The sequence below is a fragment of the Solanum dulcamara genome, chromosome 5, assembly GCF_947179165.1.
Source record: "Solanum dulcamara chromosome 5, daSolDulc1.2, whole genome shotgun sequence".
Lineage (NCBI taxonomy): Eukaryota > Viridiplantae > Streptophyta > Magnoliopsida > Solanales > Solanaceae > Solanum > Solanum dulcamara.
Window position 1 is genome coordinate 76,790,909 of NC_077241.1, and position 23,268 is coordinate 76,814,176.

Here is a 23,268-nt window from a genome sequence, read left to right on the forward strand (position 1 = left end):
ATACGAATAAGTTTGATAATTTTTCCACAATCATATTACAAGTTAAATGATCGTCTGAAAAATTAACTTCCACATATGTTGCGAAAAGTCTTGGCTTGGTTTTTATGGACATAAGCCAAAAAAAATAATCCTAATGAATATAATTTTTGGAGGAAACATGGTAGGACACATTTTTGGACATAAAGCCAAAAAAATCCTAATTTTATAAATATGGTAGGACCTTAATTAAATTACTCGAGTTTAAATTCTGAAAATGAAAAAAAATAATCATAAGGAGTGTTTACCCCTCTAAATGTGCAATATGCAACACAAATCTTATTTAGTCAGATCAATGTATGACTATATGGTCATATATTTCTTCTCATATCAACTATTTTAGCTCGTTTCGACCACAATCACTTGTCAAATTAAACACTAATTCTTCCTTCTAACGTCCCAGTCAAAACAAAAAATGAGTACCCCTTATGTGGTACTTCTCAAATGCCCTTTATAATTAATAGCAATGGTTGTTAATGCCGATTGAAGATTACATTGGGTAATGGTGGTAATTGTGCATAATAGCTAGTAGTGGTGATCGTAGCAGACAATAGCGATTGTCGTAATAGTTGGTGGTGACATGACAACTTAGTTAGGGTGGACGATTGTGATAAATAATTATGGTGGTAAATAATGACGTTGATTGGCAATTTATAGTTATGGTTGATGATGATTTAGAGTGATGAATGAAAACGATAGTTAATGGCAGTGATAGCTGATGACGATGGTGTTTTGGATAGTGAATAGTGGTGGTTAATAACAGTGGATAGCAGTAGTGTTTAGGAGTGAAAGTGGATGGAGCAGTGATGACGGGTGAACTACCATCAAAATAGGGCAACTCGATGCACAAGGAATCCCACATTAACGGGGTCCAAGGAAGGGTCTCACTTCAAAGGGGTGTGATGTAAACAACCTACCTTAATGCAAGCACTAATAGCTACTTCCACGGCTCAAACCCATGATCTATCAGTCACACTGAGACAATTTACCATTGCTCAAACCCGTGCGGTTTAGGTCACTAGGAGAAAATTAGGCTAAGAAAAGAGAGGGCCTAGCTACTGCAAGTCTGAAATTTGTTTTCATTGATGAAACATTCTACTAATACAACAAGAAATGCATAATCCCCTCAGAGCTTTTCGTTGCTACTCCCACTAATTTCCCTTTGCCTTAGACTCTATGAAAGGCAAACAAACCTTAGTGGGAGCAGCAAAAAGAAGCATAAGATAACGGGGTATACTAAATTGGTTTACGGACATGGTACAAACTATGTTACATGAGTAACGTCAATTGTCTTGACCTACCCGTGTCTAACAGGTGTTCAAAAATTGCACGTATTTGTGCCAGATACTTAACACGCACCAAATTTATTACGCATACCATACCCGTAACCAAGTGAATTAAAACAGCAACTTATGCTGATGCTCCATTCAACCATTTAGAGGTTTTTGCCTTTTGAGGAGCAATCAGTTCCAGAGCATGTTGCATACACTTGCGATAAGAGAAGTCTTCAACTGTTCCATCTGAACGCACCAACATAAAGCAGCGGGAATCTTCATACTCTTTGTGGTAACCAATCTGTGATAAAAGGGAAAAGGCCATTAGTAAATATAGCAGAAAATGAAGAAGGTATTGATTGAACATGGCGAGATTTAAACCAAATATGCTATAAACCAATCTTTCTAGACATCAGCATTCATATCACGACTTTAGTTAGTATTTCTCAATAATCAAGAACACTATCATCTAGATCACCTTAATTTCCTGTGCTCCTTTTCCAATCTTCTCACTCCTCCGGGGATGAAATTGTAATGCCATCATTACTATGGACTTGTCTGCTTCACTCAATTCACGATCAATAGCATATCTGCACCATTTTTAACAATTATAAGTTAGTGAGTGAGAACTAATGGGTACTTCAATTGTCAGCAATAATTGTCGTGTGCTCATGTCGGTTTCTATAATTTCTTCTTCTTCAACCACTTTGACTTCATGTTCTTCTTTCATGATCGGTTAGTATCTACAGTTAGATTCTAAAGTAACTAGATGTTCCTCAGATATATTCTCCAACCCAACTAATTCAGATTAACATAGACTAATCAGAGTCATTAACATTCTCATAACCTCGAAACTTATTTCAAAGGAACACAAGAAAAAGTAAATGAACTCCAAAAAACAACAATTTAATAGAAATAAACTGTATCAATGAAATAGAAAATCGAAGTCATTATTTTGTAAAAAGGAATAAATTAGGAATTGCACTAGAGAAGCACTTTCTTACTTGGACAACATTTGTTTCAATGACTGAGAGAGCTTTTTTATGTCGTTGAATGAAAGGAAACTTCTCAGATTTGCAATTAACCACTGGCTTTTACAACTCTTCTTATTGAGATCATCAAGCTTATAAAGACGCCGAGCAAGAGACTTTCCATCCATTTCATTGTCTTCATCAAGAGTGACCTTCACCGTTGGCTTATCCGATGTAACAAAGTTGCCCAGCAGAGCATACACATCTTTCGGTTCAGCAGGCTCATATCCCTGATTAAAAAGGTCCAGATATGTGAGCCAAAGTCTTAAATTGTTTTATCACATCACTTAACTTGGTCTATTGAATCCATAATATGTACGAATAGGGGATTAAAGTAAAAAAGCAAGGGGTCGGAACAGGGGAAGAAATAGAGGGAATAAAGTCTAATGGGATAAAATTATGTTGCCATAGAACAAACACAAACGATGCCATATCAAGGATGATAAATGACAACACTGGAACAAATCCATTCACATTAAGAAACGAAAATTATACACAACAGCTCACAGGATAAGCCACATTATCTTCGAAGATACATGAAGTGTATAAAATAAATGGAGCAAGTTTACTTCACTTATTAGGTAATATAAACTTTAGGTAGAATAGCATGTCATAATTATGCCCAATAAGCTGGTGTGCTTTTACTATTATTTACAAGGTAACATTTTTTTTAATGACAAGGAAATCCCGTAACCGCTACCCTTTGGGTGCGCACAGGGTAAAACCTCCGCTCCTATGCAATAGCTCGCAAACCACACACGAGAGGTAACTCGCACTAGGCAAGCCTAGTGTGACGAGCTCGACCCAGAAGACAAATCCCTTGCTTTCGCTGCAAGGGGTTTCGAACTTGAGATCTCCAACATGGAAGTTTCAAGCCCAAACCACTGGGCCACCCCGAAGGGTTTACAAGGTAACATTTTTAAAAAGACAAAATCAGATGTTAACAGCGTCTGACAATAATAGACAAGAATTACATTATCGTATTTTTTTCTTTGGAAAGGTATCAACTAGAATATCATTGGCATGGAACAAGGAGGTGCAAAAGATATTAAAACCACAAACGGAGGCAAGAATCAAATCCTCCAAAAATTGCCAAAGCAAAAGAGTTGTTTACTAGGTTGATCAATAATACAAGTGATGCTCTTTGCGAGCTATTGCATAGGAACGGGGGGTTTACCCTATGCGCACCCAAAAGGTAGCGACTGCGTGTTTCTCTTGTCATAAAAAAATTGGTTAAATGATCTCCTGTAGGTAAATTAGATCTAGCTTCTTATGTATTAACTTTTACGATTGTATTTATATACATTTACTATATGCATGTCACCTTAATGTATCCTTTTTGTATGTGCATTTAACTTTTCCACGTGTAAACATATATTTTTGTATGTTTAATGTATTATATTTCACTACAATATATATAATAGTATATTTGTATGAGCATTTAACTTTCCCACATGTAAACGTTTTTTTTTGTATGTTTAATGTATTAGATTTCATTGTAATGTATTCAGTAGTAAATTTGTATGAGAACTGATTTTTCATACAAATATGTATGTATGTTAACAATAAAAATATAAAAAAGAATATCTTTTTCTAGTATATCCATTATATTGATACCGTTTTTATATAATGAGATACAATTTTTCATGTACTAGCTTTTACTATTGTATTTATATACATTTACTATATATGTCATCTAAATGTATCCTTTGTGCATGTTCAATGTATTGAAATTTATTTATTGTATTTAGTACTAAATTTGTATGAGCATTTAACTTTCCCACATGAAAACAGTTTAATGTTCTCACTGTAATGTATTCAGTAGTATATTCGTATGAGAACTGAATTTTCATACAAATATTTATGTATTTTAACAATAAAAATGTAAAAATTACCCTCTTCAAATATAGTCATTATATACAATTTTTATATAATGGAATACAAATTCTATGTATTAATTTTTCTGACTGTATTAATATACATTTACTAAATATATGTCATCTTAATGTATCCTTTTCGTATGTTTAATGTATTGGAATTTATTTATTGTATTCCGTACTAAATTTGTATGAGCATTTAATTTTGTCACGTGCTAACTTTTTATGGTATGTTTAATGTATTAGATCTCATTGTAATGTATTTAGTAGTATACTTGTATGAGAACTGAATTTTCATATATACACATATATGAAATTGCATATTCATATAACAATGCATAAAAATATGGATTAAATTCAAAAAGATACTATCTTACGTGTGAGTAGCAAAAAAAAGGAAAATGCACATCTCGTATAACTATGCATAAAAATAGGAATTTAATTCACAAAGAAATTCGGTGTTCACACTATTTAGGTGATTTTAGGAATTAAAATAAGGTAGTTTTACTAAACATAATATCACTGGTATTAACAGTAATTAATACTACAATATTGAGTGTCCAGGAAATTTTCCCATTGATACCTTTCCAGAGAAGATAATGTCAAATGAAGAACCAGTCCCTATGGAAGGAGTCTTTCCCCATGCCAATGATTCAAGACTCCCTTGAAGATCGTCACTTAATCCCATCTTGGCAGCCCTAACAAATGAGTCCCCTGGATTCTGCATAGGATTCAACATCCATCGAAGTTTCAAAACTTGGAGATACATCTCCTTAACATATTAATTATCATCACTTGTAATGTTAGAAGTTAAATAGTTGAAAAAGGGAAAAGGTGTAAGAAAAGTGGTGAGACTTAAAATTATATCCAAGTTCTTTCCTTTCAGCCAACAAGGGTAAAATGTGGATCACATTACCGAAAAGCACGCTTGCATAAATGGTGAAACAACACCAGCAGCCTTTCTTTGCAGCGTCAGCCCTTTGGCACTCAAGGGAACAAATTCTCCTGTAGCTGTGAGACTATCTGCTGCAAGTACCAAGTGTTCGGGAAGGATTTTCTTGCCAGTTTCAGAGACAGCTGAATGTAGTTTCTGCACTTCAACTCAACATAGTCAGAATTGTACCTTTTCTTTTATGAAGAAGAATTGTACCATTTTATTCTAGATGTATAGAATGAAAGGAATGGTAAGTGGAATAATGTTAAACATCTGGGTATAACAACAATGTGGCCGCATTATACAACAACATACCCAGAGTAATCCCACAAGTGGGGTTTGGGGAGGGTAGTGTGTACACAGACCTTACCCATACATTTGGATGCAGAGAGGCTTTTTCCGATAGACCCTCGGCTCAAGGAAAAGCATATCAAAGCTAATCGAAAAAGAAATAACTGAAGCGAAGAAATCATGGAAAAATACTATAGGAAGTATGAGGAAGCATTCTGGAAAAAAAAGGAACATTAACTACAACAAAATATTGCGATAATCAAAGTACAAAAGACAGAAGATAGTAACAAAATCGAAGGACAAGAAACTACAGGAGAAATACTATGACTGCCGGTCTGGAAGGACAATGTGGTCGCATTATATCAACAAAGAAATGAAACGGCTGTTGAAAATTATGACTAAAAAAAAAGTAATCTTCTCACAACCAGGACTTACACATAGAAAGTACTCCCATGCTACATCAACTCCATAGGCTACAGTCAGATCATGGACATCATCAGGATAACTGCGTTCCCAATCAATCAAATCCCTTATCTGGAGGCAACTATCCACAAGCGCATTCCAGAATTTGATTCTGTCACAGCTTTCTGACATGAAGACCTGCAAATACAGTTCCCCGGTAGAGCCTCTGGAAGATTTTGAAGGACTTGGCAACTCTTTCCATAAGATATCAACTTTTTTAAATGCGGAGAAACCTAAAAAAATGAAACATCAAATCATATGATAGCAGAATAGCAGCTCCACAGAATAACAAAAGCTATCCAACAAGAAGACATCGTGCCACAACTTTTCAGTGATAGAACAAATGTCCAAATTTAAAGTCACTTTGAAATGTCATGTGTGATAGATGCTATTTATTAATCTTTTGCAATCTTTGGTTGAAAGAATTCAATCACTTTAATAATCTAATGAGGCCACAAAAGTGTGACAATTCACATGCAAATGCACTCTTCTTCATGAAGATCAGGATATAACCAATAGAAATGACTTTAGACAACTCAATGTCCAAGATGCCAGAACTTATCTGTAACTTCAGCTTCGCAAAAGCTCAATTAAGTTCTTTTAAAACCTCTATCTTCATTCATCAAACATCATCAGATATTATAAATTTAACCTATAATTTAATCCTGATACTGGCCGTATCAAGCAGCTTCCTTTTCCCTTTCTTGTAAACTCGTGCAAGAAAAAGGCTGTTTCTCTTTTATTACCTTACTTCTCCTTTATAGCAACATCAAGTAAATCAAACTAATTTGTAAGGAGCAATGCATAGGTAAATAGCAAATAAACTTAATGACTTCTAAACCAACATTAAACAATATAAACATTTAAACCAAATTTTAGTTAAAAATCACTACAAGATTCTGAGATCTGGTCCTGCAGTCATAATCGCAATGGATTCAATAGTCATCAGCTGGAATGGATACTGACAGAAAAGGAAATCCAGTTCTATGAATAGACAACCCTTCATAACCAGTACAAGTGAAACTCCTTCACTACAAGCCAGGAACAGATTCCATGTTGTTTGCTAATAACAGCACAAATGAAACTGCTTTCACAAAAAAAGATAACTAATAAATAAGAACATAGCTCAAGGACATCAGCTTGCTAAGTAGTAATTCACAAAGTAGAAAAAAGATCTAAACCTTTTATCACCGTCTCAAGAAGGAATGGAATCACCACATCACGAAGAGTATCCAGAAGTGAAGAAGGATCTTTTGAGGTCTCAACCATAGAAACAGTGATGCAAATTTCGGACTTCTCTTTTCGGGCTTCAGCAACTGAACAATCCCTGCACATTTACAAGAGTTATTAAAGGAATACAAGAACTCAAACAGTCACCAAGAGACAGTAGAAGTGCAATAAGGTAGTGGAGGATTCAGAATGATTCGATTTCATAACATTAAAAGCTGGGACAGAATAACTGAATTTACTTTCCTCATATTCTGATTCCCATTTCCATGCATCCATTAACAAATAAGAAACAAAACACAAAGCGGAGTATCTTACTTGCGTGTTATATGCAGATTTGGAAGATCATTCCCAGCTTTCTTTGTTGCGGCTCTATATCTCATATTAAGAGCATCTAAAACTGATCTCAACTTCAGCCTTCTCGTCTTAACTATTTCCTAAGAGAACAGAAATCTAAGAGAACAAACCATTAAAATAATAAGAAATGAATGTCTCACTGCATTACCTTATCTATATGAAAATGACAGACCCAGGGACAATTGTGAGTGCTTTTACGTGTTTCGGGGGAGAAGCTACAATATAGAAATCTCTAGTCAGATGAGAAATAATGAAAATGATAGCAATAAAACTGGATAGCATAAGTACGAAAATGCAAGAAGAGAGTGTACCATATCATTACTGTAGAAACAACTTCTGAAAGAAGAAGCCTTTCCAGATGACCCTTGACCTCTAAAGCTCCATATTCAAAACCATGAGCCCATCGGCCAAGTCTTTTTGAAAGAAACATTGATGCAGTTTTCTCGCCACTACGACTCCCTCCTCCAGATTCCAATATTTTCTGTACAAGTCACATCCAAATACCGAAAAATTTTACAAGGCATTTCAGCAACAAAAATAACTTAAAGGGCATAGTATGGACTACCAGAAACCAGCACAACATCACATTATTACAGAGCATACAATCTTGCAACAAGTGTTTAAAAAGTCAGCATGAAGGGCATACACGATGCTTTACCATTGCAATAGTGCGTGCATGTTGAGAGAAGATGCAATTACATGGGAATCCAAAAACCAATCCTTGAACCCCAATGAAGAAAGAAACAGAAGTCTACATGGAAGCTTTGGAAGTCAATAGAACAACAACACCCAAACAAGTTGGAGTCAGCTATATGAAGTCACTACAGAGCTTCATGTAACCATGGAAGTTGCTGTTAAAATTCAGTCTCTCTTTTTTTCTCCCGGTTTACTATTTCACTCTGTTTTGAAGAGACCTTTGCTTAATATAGGTAAGGTATTTTATTGATAAATAGTACCAAGCAGGTACTATTAAAGTACAAAAGAGAGTTTCAGGAGCATTTTAACAGTCCAATGTCTTAAGGTACTAGTATTTCTATTGCTGTTTTGAAGAGATATCTACTCCAATGTCAATTAAATAAGGTAGTATTTAGGCAAACTTTAGAAGTCCCCTTTTATTAAAAAGACTTTAGGATGCTAGTAGAACCATTTTCTAAATATTGGTGCAACTACTATAAATGAATTTTAAACACTTGTCAAAACCCTAAATCAATGTGTTTTTAGCATGTGACACCAAAAGATATTGTTACTTGGATATGCATCTTTCTACAAGAGTATTTGACAGATAAATTAGTAGATCATAGATTCCAAGAAGACATCCTTAAGAATAATGATTTAGCCAACACAAGATAGTATAACGACCCAAAAGTATAAATCAGCAGAAATAGAGAGATAACCTTCAGGTTTAGTAAAGGTGATGACTCAAGTGCACTGACAGGTTGATCCAAAGCACTGTATGCAGCTTCTGAAATGGCACAGGCTGCCAATGAACCAACAGGATGACCACCAATTGCATGGTTATGACTTTCTAGGGCTTCACCAGTGCCCTTAGTAGAAGCAATTTGCTCTGCTTCGTAGTAAGAGAACTGCACAATTTGATTCCCATAAGCATTTCTCACTGTTCCATCATATTCAATGTACAGATCACGCATGAAAAACATAAGCTTGCGGTTCAAAGTTCCAGAAACATCAGCATGTCCACTAAAAGAGCTATCACGGGTGGTTAATGAATGCACAAAACACTCTAGAGGATTCAAACCCGCAAGAAATGAATTTTTAACCACAGCACACGGGATGTAAGAACCAGGACATTCAGGAACTTTATGCGGTTTCTCAATAACAAGATGTGATTTATGATTGTTCCATGCATCACAAGAAAGTTGACGGGGCATTCTAAATGATACTGGAACCAAAGACTGCTGCAAACCAAGACACATGCTGTGTTGGACCAGTTTTAGCAGATTGCCCTTACTCCCAGCTTTTAACATAGCCAGAAATGAATTGTCATTGCTTGCATAATTATATACCAAATTCTGGATATCCCGGAAAACTTTCTTGAAAGCACTAGCAGAAGCTTGACTCAGGGAAGCTGATTTCTGCTGCATGATGGACATAAACTCCAAATCAAAACCCATGGAATTCTTGCTTTCTTCTATGCTTCCAGAAAGGAAATCCTTATTATACTTTATCATCAGCAATTGGATATAAGATAACCGTTCTGCTTCTTGCAAACCAGAAAAGACTTCATCAATCATATTTTCGCGGGAATATGAATCAGAAGATATGTAAAGATCGGACAATGAAACACTAAGGCCCCTTATTGATAACCACTCACAAAGAACTGTTTGTGCAGCATAAAGGAGGTCAAGAGTGTCACCTCCATGGTGTTTAACAAGACTATAAAAAAGATTATCACTGGCATCACGCAGCCAAGAAGACCCACCAGAAGATGTCACAATTTCCCCCTCACTAATACAGACACCATTTGATGGAAAAACATATTCAAAGTCTGATGGCAAAAGCAAGCTGAATAACTGTTTACCAGTCCAATAACACATGTTTCCTGATGGTGCTCTTACGATAGCCGTCATCACCCCTTGACGGGGACAAAACATTTGTAGCTGCTGCATCTGGAAGCGGTCCAAGAAAACTCCAGATTCCAAAATTAAATGAGCAGCAGTCAAGCTATCATGACTTAATGAAAGAAGATTTTGACCATTCTGTCCGTCAAGCAACTGCTGATTCAGAGCAACAAGCTCACTAAGCTCAATCCTAGAATCGATTGATTGGGGAATATAACCATGAAGGCAATCACCATCAAAATCCCCACGGAATGGAGAACAGACAAGGGGATTGATAGAAAGAACAGAATTTATTGGAAGAATCCTAACAGACAGAGCAATTAGTGAGTGTTGATGAATAGACGGAGGTCGATTTATCAACACAACATCTCCATCAATAAGAGGTCTATGTATAATATCCCCTCTCTGCAACCGGTCCATTACACTAATACGAACTAAGTCACCATTTCTACGGACAAGAATCCCTCCTCTCTGAAGAATCATAAGATCACAGAGATCAGTCATCCTTTCCCAATTCCGTAAGCTTACAGATTCTGCCATGTGGAGATTCTCAGCAACATGACATGGAATACCAATTTCACCTAGCTCTATGTTAGGATCACCAACTACAACCATGCGGAAAGCATGATTAGTGCGTTTTGCCAGAACCAATTCTTTCACATACTTCAAACCAGTAGGAGGGGCATTAGGATCATTGATTACAGATCTATCTGCACGTATCTGCAATAGTAAAGGCTCAATTCAAATGTAACATAGTTCTACGAAAAGCTAACAAAGAAAGGGAAAGAAGAAACGTGGTTGCATTTCTTACCTTGGAAACTTTAATTCTATCTAAAACACACATGCTCAAGTCATTTGCTGTCCCTCTAAAGTCTATCAACTTTCTGTAAAGCCTATTACTTTCATCCTGGGACATTAAAACCAGCACATGACCAGGTATTAGAAAGCTGAGAGCCAAAAATGGATATCAATGCTACCATCAAAGGAAAGACACATTTTTCTCACTTACAAATATCATGTGCTGCCCAAATTCTGTGACACGATGACTATTAGGAGTCAAAAGGCAGTTTTTAAGGAAGATTGAGTTCTTCCTTCTGAGAAGTCCTTCAAGAAACCCTGGATCAATATCTTTCAGAATGCTATATACCTAAATGTCAGAAAGTTAATCAGATGCACCAAAGATCAGAAGCAAAGACAGCAAAAACATAAATCACTAGTGAAAACACAGAGATAAGCTAGTTCACTGTTCCCCAATAAAGCTTGGACATTATTAAAAAGGCTTGATATAAAAATTGACACATATACTTGCACCAGATTTTAAAGCTGGCCCTCCAACTCTAATTTTTTTTCCATTTAAACACCTCTACTTGAAAAAATGGCTATTAATGAACAACTCTAACCATCTGTATTGTTCAATTGCTTTGAATTTTTTTATAGAATAGAAACTCCTAATAGCGACGAGGAGCCTTGGACCAACAGTAAAGTTGTCTCCATTATGACCCATTAGTCACGAGTTCAAGCCGTGGAATCAACCACTCATGCTTCAGGGTAGGGCCTACATCACACTCCTTAGGGGTGCGGCCATTCCCCGGAACCTGTGTGAATGCCGGATACTTAGTACACCAGGCTGACTTTTTTAGCAACTCCTAATCACAGTCTCGAGGCTAAGTGTCTTATATTTTTATATAGCTGGAGAAATCTGTCCCCTGTAAACTCCCCAGCCAATTTTTTGAACTTCGTTAGCTCTTATCTTTAGTATAGGGCTCACTGTAATGGAGCTAACAAAATCACTTTTGCTTTCACCATCATTTGTACTATTTGCATCTACTTGATGCCTTTAATGCAAAGATGATTGCTCCAAAGACAAAAGGCTCTATAAGCATTGAGAGCTAACCAAAAGCAAAAGGAGGCTGTTAAGTCATGCTCAGAGAGCCAATGAAATTTAATGAAATCACTTCATCCAAAAAAAAGAAAAAGGAAAAGGGGGAGGGGGAGTGAGTGACAGAAAGGGGGTTCATTTTTCTTCTTTTTTTGATGTACATTTTATCTTTCCTTTTGATTTATAATTATTTCTTTTTCATTTTACTATTTTCTAATCCAAAAAGTTGTATCAACATGATTAGCACGCACTATAGCCATATCAGTTACTCAGCCTCCACATAAGCCAATGGTCAGAGACGTTTAGTTATATTAAGTCCGTCAATAGAGGAGGCACTTACATGGGAAATATGGGAAAAGGAGACGGCTTTAAAATCTGGTACAAATACTGGTGCCTATTAAGGTGTTCTGCCTTTTAAAATAAACATGCTGAAGCACCCAACAGCGTGGCCTAGCGGTCAATGAAGTGGGCTGAAGCACCCAAAGGTGTGGCCTCGCGGTCAGCGGTGTGGCCTAGCGGTCATGTTCAAATTCCAGCAGAGATAAAACACTAGGTGATTTCTTCACATCTGTTCTAAGCCTTGGTGGACAGAATTACCTGGTATTTGTTGCTAGTGGAAGGTGCCTAGTAACCTATGGAATCAGTCGAGGTAGGCACAAGCTGAACCGGACACCACGGTTATCCAAAAAAATGTTGAAGACCAAAATAACACCTTAATCAAAGTTAAATATACATACTGCAATTTATTCAGCTAAACTTAGAAGTATCCAGTCTATATTTCTCATCTCACCTTCCAATGAGACTTGCAAACAAGAAACAGAAGAAAGCTTCTGATTTTACTACATAAACGGCAAAAGATATATGCTATCCAAAGAAGGTCTTCATCAATATACAATTTCTTAATAATCAATGCAAGGGCTATTCTTCTGAGTTGTATCTAATCAGTAGGAGATAAGATATATCATCAACAGAAGAAAACAACAAATAGAGTTTTACTTCCCAAAAAATGAAGGGCTATTCTTCTGAGTTGTATCTAATCAGTAGGAGATAAGATATATCATCAACAGAAGAAAACAACAAATAGAGTTTTACTTCCCCAAAAAAGTTATCTCAAAAGATGAAAACAAGGTGAAATTTTGACCAGACAGGAGAGTGCAAGAAACCAGCTGAAACTGATAAGAAATATCGCTACCTGAGCATGTGATAAAACTCTTTTGTAATTTGACGAATTTACACTTGCTTCTTGTTGTGCATCATATGGGATGAAATCCCAATAGTCAGAAGCCAAACTTCCTCCAGTAGTTTGCTGAAGCTTCTTTAACAAATTCTCATTCACTTCTGCGATAATGGCAGTCCTCCCAAACATGTCTTTAGGAGATACTTTAAATTTTGTTGGCGGATAACCTCTAAAAATTCCCTGCTTATTGGATAGATAGAGGTCAAGAAATTAAAAACAAGGGAACGAATATTATAACTTACAACCAATAAGACTCACATCACAGTATTTGCAAGCAGATGTCCTATCAGCACCCTGGAAAAGGCAAAGAAAAGAATTATCACCCTGGGAGCAAGTAGAACAACAGCAGCATTATCGATGTCACATGTACTGTACCAACAACCTATAACAACATGGATTTTTTAAAATATAAATAGCACATATTTAATGCCTATTAGAATAGCAAGAATAAACATAAGGTGAAGTTCTCAACCAGAAAGACAGACGCCTAAATGTCATATTGAAAAATGAGCCCATATCTGTTTTCTCTCCATTCACTTAGATCCGAGTCTTCTAAACTACTTCCAGACAATATTACAGGGCACCTTTTTGCCAAGAGATTATGGGTGTGTTCGGTACAGAGGAAAACATTTTCCAGAAACAGTTTTACGCTGATTTTCTCATGTTCGGTTGGTCAAAATTTTTGCAGAACATTTTTTCTAGGAAAATAAGTTCCTTAAAAATGAGAAAATGACTTCCCCAAAGGAAGTATTTCAAACAAGTTACACAAGTGACATTTCACATTGATAGTATCCTCCCCACCTTCCAACACACCTCATTTTCAATCCCACCCACCACCGTAGCCCCCATCCCCACCACCTTACACCCCCAACCTCAACCTTCACCTCCCATAATATTTGTCTAGATTATAGAATAATATTTTTTGGCTTGCATACCGAACATAAGAAAATAAGTTTAAAAAAAACACTTATTTTCTTAGAAAGCATTTTCTAAGAAAATATTTACATCATGAAAAACACATCCTATATGCAACAGATAAATGATAATAGCTTCTAGTTTCTTAAACCAGCTGGACATGAACACTTCTATCTGCAAATGTATAGACGATAAGAGAAGGAAGTCTGAAGAGGCAAAATGCTTCAACCATACTCATAAGAAGATGGAGGTCTGAAAAAGGCAAAATGCTTCAATCAAACCAGTAAACAAACTGCTGTTTATTTTTTGATAATGAAATACAAGCTGCTATTTCCCCCTGGCAAACCTGATTTCAATCAATTTGTGGTGATTGATTCCACCAAGACGAACAGAAAACTGACATCATTTTTGGAAAGTGAAAATGCTCACAGCTGTAAATACAACTTCGCAAGAAATACCATATAGTCTATGTGTAGTGCGCTGTGGTCCAGGATATCAGCATAGAATCCTATCTCACCACAACACATATGCCAATACGTTTTGTCTCCGTAAACCTTACTATCAGAACCCAAATTACATCAGCTAAAACTTAAATGGTGGAGCAGGAACTTGGAGCAAGTGCATTTACTAAAGCAACACTAAACAACTGTTAGTAACTTAACTAGAAAAAGGAATTACTTCCATATATCTGCTTCACCTGAAGAATTTACTAAGATGATCTTGTCATAAATAGCTGACCACATATGTTACAGGAAAAATAAACGGTGCAGCTAAAGTTCGTACTATTGATATCGTATCAAGTTTCAGTACTGAGTATGTAGTACCTGACCTTGACCTTATCACGACGCACAGATTTACATCCTGGGCATATTTTCTTCAGGATCTGAGCAACCTCCGATACGAAATACGGATTCAGAATTGTATATGGGAAGTTTATTAAACCAAAATGACCTGGAAAGGATGTAAAAGAATAAAGTTAAAATGATTACTTCCCGTGAAGATGTCCAAACAGTAATGCATCAGCTATTATCAAATCATCAGCTTCTTCTCTCATACCTTCACATTTTTTCCCATCGTTTGCACCACATGTTGAACACTGAAAGATTGGATTTGGAAACCCCAACGCCGGATCTGTTACTTCATTAACTACTCCAATTACCTTAGCTGACAATTTGGCCTAGAAAAGCAAGAAATGCAGAAATGTGAACCAGCTTCATTTGATAATAAAATTTGACAGGACTACAATTAGCAACTTAATCTGTCTAAAATTTTACAAGCCTTAGTTCGACTTGATATAGCCTATTAAGAATTGACTAATTTAAAGAAAGGTGGGTTCAAAATTTGTTTTTTAGATTACTTCTGATGGGTTTGAGATTTCTAGGAACAAATGTATATTTGAATACAGTAATGCAATTATTAGTAGAGAAAAAGAGACCTTTATTTAAGAAAAATGGACACCATTTTAGGACAGACTGAAATGGTGGGTGTGGCCTCTATGGCAAACAAGATGAGGGAAGTACGACAAAGATGGTTTGGGCATGTGAAGAGGAGGTGCGCAGACACTCAAGTGAGGAGGTGCGCAGACGCCCACTTAGTCGGTACGCGGAGAGGCAGAGGTAAGCCGAAAAAATATTGGGGAGAGGTGATTAGACAGGACATGGCGCAGCTTCATATTACCGAGGACCTTAAACTAGATAGAAAGAAGTGGAGGTCGCGTATTAGGGTAGAAGGTTAGTAGGGCTAGAATGTTGTCTTGCCTTGTGAGGGTTTAGGCTTGTTTTACACTTGTAGTTCGTCATATGTTGTTTATTGTACTTTGATTACCACACTATTTTGCTGCTATTGTTGTTTCTTTTGTCAATTGTACACTGTTTTCTTATTTAAAAGTTATGTTTTTTCATTGTTTTCTTCTTCTTGGGTTTGATGCACTTGAGTAGAGCGTCTTTCGGAAACAGTCTCTCTATCTCCACAAGGTAACCTCATGGTAAAGTCTGCGTACACTCTATCCTCCCCAGACCTCACTTAGTGAGATTTCACTGGGTATGTTATTGTTGTTGTTGGACACCATTTTTGGACAGACCAAAAAGAAAATTGAGACTAGCTATGTTGACCGGTGGGAGTAGATCCATTTCAAGAAACAAAGAGAACAAAGCAGACACACTTAATAATTTAAATTACACCAAAAGTTTGGCATATACTTACTGCATCAGTCTCTGATAAGATACTGAAATTTATGCCTCTCAGAATACCTTCTGGCACTTGCTGCTCAATATTCAGATCATGCCCCATCTAAACTCTGGAAAATAACAAAGTGGTTCAAGAGTACACTACAAAGCAAAAACAGAATAAAAGTAAACATAATTCATGTAACAATGAGAAAATATTTCAGTAATGCCTTCGAATTAAAGCCATCCCTATGCAGTATGACAAGTGAACTAAGCTTTGTTTAAGAAAAAATGTTTTACAAACATATATATGATCAAAAGCCCACATAGCTATTATGTCTCGCTAGGTTAAATAAACCCAGAACCCTAGTGACATTTTTTTATAAAATAAATGGTCTATTTAATATTTAGAACTGAACAAAAACATCTATAAAATAAAAGAACTAGCCATACTTGGGATGAGTTATTTGTCAGTGTTCCCAAGTAATTTGATTTGAAAATTTGAAACTCCTGAAGTAACCATGGACAATTAGCATATCAAAGATTTTGAATTGATATTTTATTTTTTTTATCTAGAATAGTTAGTTCCATAGATGACAACACAAAGTGAGGGATTTGAAATCCATTAACTATGCCCTGTAACAACTTTAGATGTTAATATGAGACGCATGCAAAATAGCAATATATGGAAATCAATCACTTGCATCGAAATGGAGCATAGAAGAACTATACCTCCGCAAGCCTTACTAGCCAAGTCTGGGCTTGGACCGTGGACAGTCTAACTCAAAACCAAAACCTGGATGTAAACTTGCCAGCCTGTCATGCAAAGATCTCCAACAATCATTTTCAAATACCAGATGCTAAAACTGAGTAATTTCTTTCATTTAAGGGGAGTACGTTTTACAAGGAGAGCCAACTTCCATTTTTTTTGGTGATTTGATGATATTGTTAAAAAAGTGTTTCCGTTAGGAAAAACACATAAAGGAGGTAACAATGCTTCTGCTAGTTTAGGTGCACAAAGTGGTACATCTAATCAGCAAATATTTTAGATTAAGGTCAATTAAATGACCTTAAGATCTCTAATGCGCTGCAAAACTCATCTTTTTTCACCCAAGATGGTAGAAGCAGTTCCATAAGATAATTAATTAAGAGAACATGGCATAATAGATGAAGATGTAATAAGAGTGCTACATTACCAACAATACCTAACAAAGTAAAGGGAAAATTATACAGAATAGTTGAGACCAACTATGTTACACCCTACATAACCAAAAGATGAGTTTCATAAAAATGTGAATGCCAAGATGGATATCCTACAAAGATAAAAAGCTTCACACAAGAGGATACAACAAGAAAACCAAAATGAGAGGTCATCCAAGACTATTTGATCATGATTTCCAAATGTACCGGTCGATACATACGACATTATGAAGACTAAAGGTGAAAAAAGAGGGTGGGTAGACCTTAAATCTCATGGAGTAAAGTCTGAAAGACCTATAAAACTTTCGGAATCAATGTGGACTTGGCTAAGAACAAAATATAACGGAAACAAAGGATCCACATAAATGATACAAATTAGTTAAGATTAAGATATAATTGTCTTAAGAGCCCCTATATTCTTTAAGAAATTATCTAGTATTGGAGTGAAATAAGTCCAACTAAAGCAGATGGATATAGAAGATGTATCCCGCCGACCCGTCTAATTTGGAATTGAGACATAGTTGATTGATTGAAGAGAATGGAGTAAAAAAATTATCTCATTCTCCCATCTTCTTCGAAAATCTACACAACCTTCACCAAACTTCATTGTTATTGCGGTGTCTCTCAACCAAGCTTTAGACCATACTTGCCTTTTGGACACCGAACAATAGCCCCCCAACCAAAATCTTTATGCTATTATTGCAATTGTCATTTTATTAGCTCTAGGAATAACGTAAACATAGTTTGGCTTTAGAGTGCAAGGGCATCCAATATAATCTTATTCAGTACATGGATAAGTGAATAAACAATCATATCTTCCATCACTTTCACAACCTAAGAACACACATCAATTAGCATTTTTAACTAACACATTTTGATGATGCAACAAACTCTTCTATTCCGCTAAAACACACAAAACATAAAGATGCATAGCATGTAGGCCTTGTCTAACTAACAGAAATTTTCAATGTCTTAATTTCACATAGGTTAAACTTTTTGTGTAACGGCGTTGGATAAACTGGCAACCCTTAGACCTACCATTATCACTGCAAGTGGATCAAATGTACGAGTTGCTCCTTTAATCTTAGAGGAGAAGCGGCGCTTGAGCAAAATGAGAACGCAGGAAGAAAGAGGAAAACAAAGTTGCATTTGTCCTTAAAGATGCAGGAACACTTATTTTAGGACAGAAACTTATGAAATCTGAATTGCATAGGAGCTTCTCTTTGAACTTCCACAAAACATTTGGAAAAAGGGAGCAGTCTAATAACGAATTCTAGAATTTTTTTGATAAGGTAAGATATTTTACAAGAAGGTACTGTCATAAGTATAATAGAAAGTAGGACGCCGCCGCTACAGCTTTGGAGAATCCAAATGTTCCAAAGAGTGACAATTTTTTAGCTTTCTAGCTATTCCCATCAGGCCAATAGTATTAAGTTTTGTAAACATCTACTCTTTATACTTTACCAAAAGGCATATATTTTACAACTGTGGTGCCGGCTTGTGCACACCTTGACTAATTCTCCTACCTCTCAAGGCTATTTTTGGCTTTTGCCTGAGCTGGGATTCAAAACTGAGACATCATGGTTCTCGACCTACTTCATTGACCAACAACCACAACACACCCAGTGGTAGGATAAGATGTACGTAGACCTTACCCTACCTTTGTGGGGTAGAGGGTTATTTTAGATAGACCCTCGACTCAAAAAAAAAGGTAACCAGCGCAGGATTGTAAGAAAATCAAATCACAAGATACAAGTCAAGGGCATCAACAAATAGTAATACACATTGAAGAATAACATAATCACCTTCCGAGCTTTCTGATTCCTGTAGAATTGATTAATCTAGGTCCAAGTTGGAGATAAATGCAATATAAGAATAGTCATCCTAATCACACTTTTGATTTAGCTCGCTTGATAAGGTTCTCCTCTCTGCCAGTTTATATCCACTAGCATCTAGATCACAATTTACATGACACTTAGAGCCCGTTTGGATGGGCTTAAAAAAAGTAACTTTTATGTATGAAGTGCTTTTAGAACTTTGAAGTGCTGAAAGTTATTTTTATAAATAAGCAGTTGAGTGTTTGGATAAAAGTGCTTATGATGTGAATTTTAGGATTAAAAGAATAAAAAAAGGTAGTTTGGGAATTTAGTTAAAATATAAGGGATATAAAAGTAATTTCCATGGTCAAAGAAAATGACTTTAAGCACTTTGGAAAAAAAAGTTAGGAATCCTAACTTTTCATTTTTTACTGACTTTAAGAACTTTATGGCTTAAAGTCAGCATTAGACAAACACGTCCAAAAGCTAAAAAGGGGCTTTAAGTTGGTTTTGACCAACTTAAAGCCAATCCAAACGGGCTCTTATTTGTGTTCTGAAAATTGAAAAATGTGAGCATCCAACAAAACATCTATATCTATATGTATCTATTAATATAAAGCAGGGACACAAAGGAGTGAACTGGAACCTCCTATAGTCGGTATTCCTACTTATATTTTTTCTCCATTTATCTCATTCTTACCAAATTGTGCACTCTACTAAAAAGGAAAAAAAATAAAAAGCCACGTCTTTAATTGTGGATGTTGCCATAGGTCTCTTCCTTCTCAAAAGGCGTGTTCACTTCCTTCCAAAAAAAGAGGAAAAGGTTGCAGCGACTAGTAAAATATTAATGCTTCTTCATCAATGGCCAAGAAAATCCCCCACTCCTCCTTTCTTTTCGTTTTTTGAGTGAGGTAATAATTGTATTACAGAAAAACTTGACACCAGAAAAGATGCTAAGATAAGAACTTTACAAATCCCAAAAGAGTATAAACAGCCCTGTCCATAAGCCTATAATCTTATACATTGCCTAATAGATCTACCAGGTCCCCTATTCACCTCCCCCCCCCCCCCCCCCCAACATATTCTCTTTACACCGAAAAAAGAATAAAGTAAGATAATTCATCCAAATTTTCCGGATAGAACTGCTAGTATCTTCAAAAAATCTTGAATTCCTCTCTTTCCATATAGCCCACCAAATACAGGCAGCAAGTTAATCTGCCACCATTTCTCATCACCTCCCCTTTGTCCAATACTCTTCCAACTGCTTAGCATCAAGGTAGAACTTGGCATTGCCCATTTAATGCCCAAAATACAAAAGAACATGTGCCTCTCCTCCTTTCTAAATTAATGGTAAGGAAGTAATTACAATTGAAGTCAGAAATAGAAACGACAAAAAGCAGGGAAGACAAACATATATCTTAATTTTTTTCACTATTTGCTTCTGTTGCATTAGGAGTGAAGGCAATCGGTAAGGGAGGAGTAAATTTATCAGACGGTCACTCAACTAATAGTAATTATATCATAAAGTCACTTTTCTTTGTCATGTAACATAAAAATCACAAGCACTTCAATTAACTTTTCTGTTACAAAACAAAGAAAAGTGATATTTGAGATAATTATTTTCAGTTGAGTGACCGTCTGTCTAAGAAATCAACTTTTTAATGGAGTGATAAGGCATCCGAAAAAGAAGTGAGGATCAAGACATGACAAAATAGTTAGGTCGCTCACCCATATTCAAAGATCTCCTCTAGTTCCCAATCTTGCAAATCAAGTAGTTTTGTTTTCTCCAATGTGTATAATATATGTTGTCACACTTGTTTGTACATTACTGTTTTGTTGTCTATTTTTCTTTCTTACTTTTCTGTGTCAGTTACATTTGTTTTGAGCCGAGGGTCTATCAAAAGCAGTCCCTCTACCCTGCAAAGGTAGAGTTAAGGTGTGCGTATATCTTACCTCCACAGATGCCACTTGTGGAATTACACTGGGTATGTTGTTGTTGTTGTTGATTAAAAAAATCAGCTTTCTTACATTAAAATCATGCCAAATCAACAACAACCAAAAAAAAGTAATCTCTTGGCATGAGAAAAATAACAATCTAACCTCTACCCTAGTAAGAAATCAGGTAATGAAACTGATTCAAACAACACCATTTATCTGCAAGGTGAGGCTTAACCCCAATGTTCTCAAATAAGCAGGGAGCCTCTCCTTTTTCCTTAAAAATAGAGCATTCAAACCTAAAATTCATCAAGACTCTGCAGCAATCCACCAAAAAACAATCTTTCTTTTTTCCTTTTTTGGTTTCCCATCCAGTTTCCGGTATCACACCGGAGACCGACTAATGCAGATTCGTGCGCGTAGGGCCCATTTGGGAGAAGCACTCCCTACCAAGGTTTTTTACAACCCAGGACTCAAAATTGAGACTTCTGGTCAAGGAAGGAGCAACCCATTCGCTGCACCACATCTTTAGTAGTGAAAAACAATCTTCTACTAATCAAATAACAGAAATGAACTCATAGATGCAACTAAACAAAGACGGGAAACTGTATGCTGCATACAGCTTAATTGTGAAACTTTTTATTGAAAAAACCATCATCCAACAAATGATATATATTCAAACTTGCAATCATTTATGATGCTTCATCATAAAAAAGCAAATTATCCAATAACATTCACAAGTGTAAAAGCAAAGAGGACCAATTCACACCCAAAAAAAAAGGGGGGGGGGGGGGGGGGGGGGACCTAGCAAGATAACCCAAAGTTCTTTTCTTTTACCAAAAAAAGAAAGGGACAAAAGTCTAAAACCCCATTGATTTTAAAACCCTCCCCTGTATAAACAAACCATTTCAAGCACCAAACACCCATTAATCCAAACAAAGAAAAAATCAAACAGAACTTGTAATCCACATTGCCCTACCCCATTCCTCATCATCAAGAACACAAAGACATGCAACACAACAAGAAACACACACACACACACACATAGCTCAAGAAGGGATAAAAATGTAATCTTTACATCAAGAAAACCAAACAGAATCAATGATCATCCCACATTGAAGTCCAAGAATCAAGAATGAACAACCCCATTAATCAAAACATTCCAAAAATTTGATTTTTACCAAAAAGATCAAAGCTTTAACACTTACCTTTGCCAAGGCTGAGCAGCTGTTCTCTTGGGGGTGGGGTGGGGTGGGGTGGGTGGTAGGAGAAGTGAAGAGACTACTGTCTTGTTTCTGGGAAAAGCTGATGGACTTTAATCAACAGAGTTAGCTAAAAGCAGAAAGGTTCAAGAAGTAAAAGGAATAGCTATAAACACAAAATTCCGGACAAAATCGTAAATAATGAGAGAATTGAGGGTATATTGTTATAAGCGCACGGACTCAGCATTCGAGAATATGGTGGGTTGTGAAACCGTCGAATTTCTTGACAGAAAAAGCCAAAACCAAAGTGGCGTCGCAGCTGGGGTTGGATTCTGTCAGTTTATTAAACCCTGGTTTTGTTCTTAATTACTATTTTAACCTTTTTTTTTAATTTCTCCAAGAAAAAGTGTGGGCCCACACTTATTTATATGACACTCTTTTCTCACTAGTTTGTTTTTACAATTTTAAATTAGAGATAGGAAGGGGATTACATGAATTTACTCACATAAGTAAAAATTTAGATACAATTAAGAGTGTGAAAAAGAAAATAAGGGAGGGACTAATGGGAATCTATTCACATTAATAAAATAAAAATTTTAATAGTTTATCAATTAAGTTATTGAGATTTTTTTGACTTTCTCTATATATAATATTTAAGAAAAAGGTATTCCTTTAATAATAGTAATAATAAAGTAATTACTCTATTTGTTTTTATCTAGTTGTCATATTTATTATACATTTATACTAGTTTTAAAGTACATGTTTTGCCTGTGTTGCTCATATTAATAAACATAAAATTTTAAGAGTAGAAAAAGATTTTTAAAAATTGCTCTTAAATTATATAAAATTT

At 35.9% G+C, this 23,268-nt stretch overlaps 1 protein-coding gene across 1 annotated transcript; it reads right to left on the bottom strand.

Moving 5' to 3' along the window:
• Nucleotides 1-1,101: 1,101 nt before the first annotated feature.
• LOC129889970 (DNA-directed RNA polymerase IV subunit 1) lies at nucleotides 1,102-22,683 on the bottom strand. The gene is made up of 20 exons (XM_055965456.1): nucleotides 22,425-22,683; nucleotides 16,997-17,080; nucleotides 16,302-16,395; nucleotides 15,156-15,276; nucleotides 14,929-15,050; nucleotides 13,443-13,478; nucleotides 13,140-13,364; nucleotides 11,078-11,215; nucleotides 10,880-10,975; nucleotides 8,884-10,788; nucleotides 7,801-7,970; nucleotides 7,638-7,704; nucleotides 7,451-7,569; nucleotides 7,087-7,232; nucleotides 5,879-6,138; nucleotides 5,135-5,308; nucleotides 4,802-4,939; nucleotides 2,315-2,571; nucleotides 1,789-1,900; nucleotides 1,102-1,611 (listed from the first exon to the last, which is right to left on the bottom strand). Exons 3-20 carry the CDS (start codon nucleotides 16,386-16,388, stop codon nucleotides 1,447-1,449), a joined length of 4,338 nt encoding a protein of 1,445 aa, XP_055821431.1. The 5' UTR covers nucleotides 16,389-16,395; nucleotides 16,997-17,080; nucleotides 22,425-22,683; the 3' UTR covers nucleotides 1,102-1,446.
• Nucleotides 22,684-23,268: the final 585 nt, after the last annotated feature.

Bases quoted from the DNA above. Each gene is read 5' to 3' on its own strand.
- LOC129889970 (XM_055965456.1), bottom strand. From the start codon at position 16,388: ATGGGGCATGATCTGAATATTGAGCAGCAAGTGCCAGAAGGTATTCTG. The intron at 11,216-13,139 runs GTAGCGATATTT...TCTGACATTTAG, and splicing joins GAGTTTTATCACATGCTCAG to GTATATAGCATTCTGAAAGA. The intron at 4,940-5,134 runs GTAATGTGATCC...AATCCTATGCAG, and splicing joins TTATGCAAGCGTGCTTTTCG to AATCCAGGGGACTCATTTGT.